Source organism: Littorina saxatilis, linkage group LG12 (assembly GCF_037325665.1).
Source record: "Littorina saxatilis isolate snail1 linkage group LG12, US_GU_Lsax_2.0, whole genome shotgun sequence".
NCBI classification, from domain to species: domain Eukaryota; kingdom Metazoa; phylum Mollusca; class Gastropoda; order Littorinimorpha; family Littorinidae; genus Littorina; species Littorina saxatilis.
Genome location: NC_090256.1, coordinates 54,945,634 through 54,952,051, shown reverse-complemented (window position 1 = coordinate 54,952,051; position 6,418 = coordinate 54,945,634). Strand labels below are relative to the sequence as shown.

The following is a 6,418-nucleotide window of genomic DNA, read 5'->3' as shown; positions in this document are numbered from 1 at the left end:
ATAGCGCTCTATGCGGATGACGTGACACTGTTTTTACGAGACAGAGACGATATTAAACTTGCTTTAGACATTTTAAAACAGTTTGCAAGTATCTCCGGTCTTGAGATAAATACAAGAAAGACAGAAGCAATGTGGTTGGGATCGAGCATAGCGAGGGGTGAGTTATGCTTTGACTTGAATTGAAAAAACAAAATAAAGCTATTGGGTATATTTTTCTGTAATAATGTACCCGCATCAAACCTCTCAGAAAATTGGGAAAGCCGTATTGAAAACATGAGCCGCGTCATAAGCACGTGGCATAGAAGGAATCTTGGATATTTAGGCAAAATTTGTATTATAAATAGTTTTCTCGTTCCACAATTAGTTTACGTAATGAGAGTAATTAATTTATCAGAGAAGGTGTTAAACAGAGTTACCACAATGTTGTACCACTTTTTGCGGAAAAGAAAAACTACCAACAAAAAAGCATTTGAAAAAGTTAAAAGGTGTGTGTTAAAATCTAATTTTGAAAAAGGAGGGTTGTGTATGCCCGACATTAACATTATGCAGCAATCGTTTCTGCTGGAATGGATAAGAAAGCTGCATACGGCTACTGATACGGAAAAATGGTCATTCATTCCAATAGCGCAGTTTTCTCAACTGGGTAGAGATCTGACTTGTTTTCAAGCCAAAGTAAAATGGAAGCAATTTAAACAAGTCGCGTAAGGCGAAATTACTACATTTAGTCAAGCTGTGGAACTCACAGAAGGAAACTGAACGTAGTCCGCCGCTAGTGCAAAAGGCAGTGAAAGTGACGAGCCTGTTTGGCTCGATAGCGATTGCGCTGTGCTTCATAGCACGCTTTACTGTGCCTCTCTTCGTTTTAACTTTCTGAGCGTGTTTTTAATCCAAACATATCATATCTATGAATATGTTTTTGGAATCAGGAACCGACAAGGAATAAGATGAAATAGTTTTTAAAACGATTTCGGAAATTTAATTTTGATCATAATTTTTATATTTTTAATTTTCAGAGCTTGTTTTTAATCCAAATATAACATATGTATATGTTTTTGGAATCAGAACATGATAAAGAATAAGATGAACGTAAATTTGGATCGTTTTATTAAAAAAAATTTTTTTTTACAATTTTCAGATTTTTGATGACCAAAGTCATTAATTAATTTTTAAGCCACCAAGCTGAAATGCAATACCGAAGTCCGGCCTTCGTCGAAGATTGCTTGGCCAAAATTTCAATCAATTTGATCGAAAAATAAGGGTGTGACAGTGCCGCCTCAACTTTTACAAAAAGCCGGATATGACGTCATCAAAGACATTTATCGAAAAAAAGAAAAGAAAAGTCCGGGGATATCATTCCCAGGAACTCTCATGTAAAATTTTATAAAGATTGGTCCAGTAGTTTAGTCTGAATCGCTCTACACACACACACACACGCACACACACACACACACACACACATACACCACGACCCTCGTTTCGATTCCCCCTCGATGTTAAAATATTTAGTCAAAACTTGACTAAATATAAAAAGAACATGTTAATTTAGCCCCTTTTTGGGAGGAGGCCCTAAAAGTCTGGACAGAGAATAACACCCACACAGAAATAGAGAACCCACTGTTGGTAACAGTCTGGAATAATAAAAACATTATGTATCGAAATAATGTGTTATTTTTTAAGAAATGGACTAAATGTGGGATCGCATTAGTTGGTGATACATGTGTTAATAACAGGCTGTTATCCATAGAACAGATTAAAGTAAAAGTGGGTACTTATCCTTCACTGATGTTAGAGTATAACGTTGTAAAGACTGCTGTTACCTCGTTTATGAAAAGATATCCGGCGTATTATGCTCATGCAATCCAATGAAAACAATGTTCTGCTTTTCGACCATAAAGAGTTATTTACAGCACGTTCTTATAGATTACATTTAATAAGTAAAACTGAACACAACCCTTGTTGTCTGAATTTCTGGATGCATAAGTTTAATATAGAAATAACTAAATGGCATTGGCTCATCGTAAGGAATGTATCTAAAGAATCAAGACTGAGAGAATTGCACTGGAAGATACTGCATAACATATATCCGACTAATATTTTGCTGTGTAAAATGGGAATTAGAATGAATAACAAATGCTCATTCTGTCCTGATAAGATTGAATTTGTGGAACATTTCTTTTATGAATGTTCTGCTATACATCCAATTTGGGAAAGAATTACCAATAAGGTATTTCAGCAGTATAATGTTATTATAAAAATTGATGTTCTAACAGCACTGTTAGGATACATGAAAACACCTGGTATGTCAAACAATTTAGTAAATTATATCAATGTACTTATTATTGTGGCAAAAATGTGTGTGGGAAAATTCAAATACGGGAAACCAATAGAAATTGTGTGCATGTTTAATTCAGAGTTAGATTTGCGACACATATAGACTGAAAATAATGGTAATTGTAAAATATTTTAATACAATTGTCCATTATTGGTATTTGTCCATGATAGAGGTGAAAAGATTAGGGCAAAAGAAGTAAATTTAAGTGTTTTTTTTTGGTTTTGTTTTTTTCAACCGGGTATTTAGGCTGTTGATTTAAAAATGTAAAGAAAAAAAAGGAATCAGCGTTAATTAACCATGTTTTATTGATAGCAAAAATGTGCATTAGCAAAGCTAAGAAAACTAAATCGCATATTCCATTGAAAATTGTATTTCAACAAGAACTTGCGCTACGAAAGGTTTATTCCCATTGTCCTTAGTTAGATTGTTGTTGAATTAAAAAGTAATTTAATGGAAATGTAACCTGTAATGTAAAAGAAAACAAAATTAAAATTTCATTGAAAAAAAAGAAGAAAAAAAGGCCAATGAAGAAGGATATGCTCACCGCCCAAAACAAACAAACAAACAAAAAAAACAAAAAAAAGACGAAAGAGGCAAAAAAGATGGGTTGAAGCAGCCTTGCATGCAACTAAGATAAAAAAATAAAAAAATAAAAAATAAAAAAATTCTAGTATTATTTTTTAGCCCTCTTTATTCAAACTTCGAATAATCCACGTGTGATTTTTGGGTGTAAAGTAGTTCGTTCTAATTTCTCACTTGTCTACAAATAATCAACTAGATTTAATCGACTCCTCGGTTGCATTACAGGAGTTGTATAAAATGTTATAATCGTTGACGTTGTTGCACGGGACGTGGGTGTGTGTGTGTGTGTGTGTGTGTGAGAGAGATAGAAAAAGAGAGACGAGAGCAGAACGAGAGACAGGGTGGCATTGAAAGCCTTAGACAGGTAAAGAGGGAATTGCTGATTTTTATTTTTTTTATTGATGATTTCTCAACGTGCGCTCACGTTTACAGGAATGCCAGGCCAAAAGACATCAATGGGGAAAGTCGATATTACCAGAGCGGATATTGTCCTCAAGACGTCTCCTTGCCACCGTATTCCAAGACGTTGGTTTGCGCTCCTGTTTGGTTTGTTTCACTTGTACGTCTTCCTCCTTCTCCTGCTCTACCTCTTCCCTTATTCATCAACTCCACTTCGTCATACAATTGCGAAGAACTATTTCGAGTTTCAGGTTCGTGGAGGATCATCAAAAATGCTATGGCGAACACCAAAACCCCGAAAATGCCTGCATCCCATCCTTAATCCCTACGATCCAGAAATGATGGAGTATCAGGTGAAAGTCGGACCCATAAAGTGTCCCTCCGACCGGGAGGACTGGGTCTACGTCACCAACGGTTCGATCCACATATCGCTCCGTGCACAAAAACGGCACGGAAAAATCAGCTGTACCTACAAGCCCATCGTTCGCGACGGCGATTTTGCTGTTCGCCGTGATCCTGTGCCAGGCGTCATGCAAGATGGCCAACCCTTGCAAGCCGACTTCTTCAGCATCAGCTGCAAGACAGAGAGCGGGAAGAATTATGAGAACGTTCATTCAGCTGTGGCCCGGTACAAGGCCGTGCAGGAACGCCTTGACAAGCACGCCGCTGACAGGAAGAAGACTTCAAGCCAAGGCCTGGGCCTGAGCGTCTTCATGTACGGCTTTGACTCCATGTCACGCATGGCGTGGTTGCGAAACTTGCCACAGACCCGTGACTATTTGGTGCACACGCTGGGAGGGGTGGAGCTGGAGGGATACAACATCGTGGGGGACGGAACCCCCGCCGCCCTCCTCCCCATCCTGACCGGCAAGATGGAGGAAGAACTTCCGGAGGCTAGGAGGGGCTTCCCTGGGGTCACAACGGTGGACGGTCACCCCTGGGTCTGGAAGGACTTTTCTCGCCACGGCTACGTCACGGCCTGGGCAGAGGATATGTCGAAAGAAGGAACCTTTCATTACAGGATGCTTGGTTTCAAGGAGCCGCCCACCGATCACTACATGAGACCCTTTTACCTCGCCGCAGAGAAAGAGTACAGCAAAAATGAAAAGTTGTGTTTGGGCTCCACACCTCGACACGTCAACTTCATGCGTTGGTTTCGCAATTTGTTCGACACATACAGGAACTATCCCAAGTTCTTCTTCGGTTTCCACACAGAACTAAGCCACGACGGCAACAACGAGATGCAGGCGCAAGACGAAGACGTCAAGAGCTTCCTAGAAGGCTTAGAGGAGAGCGGGCACCTCAACTCTACACTACTCATTCTCATGTCCGACCACGGGGCTAGATTCGGCCATATCCGGGCAACTGCCCAGGGGAAGCTAGAAGAGCGCATGCCCTACTTTTCCTTCCGGTTCCCCCCTTGGTTTCGCCGCCAACATCCCGACATCATGCGGAGCCTGGAGACCAACGTCCACCGACTGACCACGCCCTTCGACGTACATGAGACCTTCCTCGAAGTCCTCAACTACACCGGCTCTGGACAGGCAGACATCAGACACAGAGGCGTCAGTATCTTCAAGGAAATTTCCAAAGATCGCACGTGCGTTGACGCCGAGGTGACACCTCACTGGTGCGCCTGTTTAGACTGGGAGAATGTCAGTCAGTCAGACCGTCTCGTGGTGGAAGCGGCCCGAGCAGCCCTTGCTACGATCAACGAGCTGACACAAAAACAGCGCGGAAAATGTGTAGAGTTGACCGTATTAAATATCACCAGAGGCAGCCGTTATGTCTGCACAGAAGAGGACAGCCGGGCACAGGACAAGATTCTGAAGTACTGGAACCAGTACAATAAAAACGATTTTGGTCGCTTCGATGGAATGTCTTGTCGGAAAGGGATTTCGTATTTCCAGGTGTCTTTCATCACGCAACCAGGGGGAGGACATTTTGAAGCCATTTGTTATCATGATGTCACTTCCGGTACCCTCCGAATAAACAGCAAGGAGCTGAGCAGAATCAACAAGTACGGCTCCCAACCAGCCTGCATTCAAGATTTACTGCCGCATTTACGTCCCTTTTGTTACTGTAAGGAACAAATCTGAAGACACTGGTGGAAAAAATTGTCACACTATCGCCTTGAAGATCGCCTTTTGCTCACTCGGAATCCCCAATTCCCGATGAAATGCCGGGTGTGTGAATTGAACCACAGGCCACTCTAGGCAAAAGCTTGCAGGAGAGACCTTTTGTTACAACTTCCAAAGTTGCCTGCTGACGGCGGGGGGGGGGGGGGGGGGGGGGGGGGGGGGGAGGGGGGAGGGGAGAGGAGGGGAGAGGGCAACTTAAAGTTAGTTCATGCTAGTGAATCCATGAATTCTTAATATCCTAATCCATTCACCTCTCCTGTAAGTAGCCTTTAAGGAACATACAACTCTGAACATGAACACACAGCTGTTCAGCAAGAGCACGCGTGTCAGTGAACAGACAAGCTGCATGCATTTCAACCTGCAGATACCAAAACTACAAAATGAGCTCTCCATATTATTCGAATTCCCACTATACTTACCTTACTGGCGAGGGGGGGGGGGGGTAGGGGAGGGCAAGGAGGGACTGTCCCACGTTGTTGTTACCACAGTGCAATATGAGTATATGGGGGCTAATAGACGATTTGATTGTCCATGCGAAACATTACATCACAAGAAGTGCCGAGGTCCTTGCATTCGGGGTCTCAATTACCGTGTTTATCCAATTCAAACAGCCAACTTTTCGCAAGCACAGACTATAGCCACGGAGCAGCGATTGACTGACCGCTCCTCATCTTGATCAGTTTCATCTTCACGCTAGTTGTTGTTTTTCTTGTTCTTGTTCTTTGACGTCCAAAAGAAACGCGAAAAACAGTGTCTAGTGACATTTATTGCCTAATAAAAAAATCGTACAAAAATTCAAATTTCATTATTAATGTCCAATGTTTGGTAGAGTAGAACACTGACTTATGGTCCACAACACAGTAAGGTTGCGGAAACGATGCGTTATTAGCGCTTAACAGAACAGTCAATAGCGTGTGTGGCCCCCATTAGCATCGATGACGGCCTGGCATCGGCGGTGCATTGA

The 6,418-nt window shown here is 42.0% G+C and overlaps 1 protein-coding gene across 1 annotated transcript; it reads left to right on the top strand.

Annotated features, from left to right (window-relative positions):
* Positions 1 to 2,895: 2,895 nt before the first annotated feature.
* On the top strand, positions 2,896 to 5,542 carry LOC138982271 (uncharacterized). Its single transcript, XM_070355515.1, has one exon. The coding sequence runs from the start codon at positions 3,316 to 3,318 to the stop codon at positions 5,410 to 5,412; it is 2,097 nt and encodes a 698-aa protein (XP_070211616.1). The 5' UTR covers positions 2,896 to 3,315; the 3' UTR covers positions 5,413 to 5,542.
* The last annotated feature ends 876 nt before the right edge of the window (positions 5,543 to 6,418 follow it).

What these genes read in the sequence shown, in the direction of transcription:
- LOC138982271 (XM_070355515.1), top strand. Translation starts at nt 3,316, where the DNA reads ATGATTTCTCAACGTGCGCTCACGTTTACAGGAATGCCAGGCCAAAAG.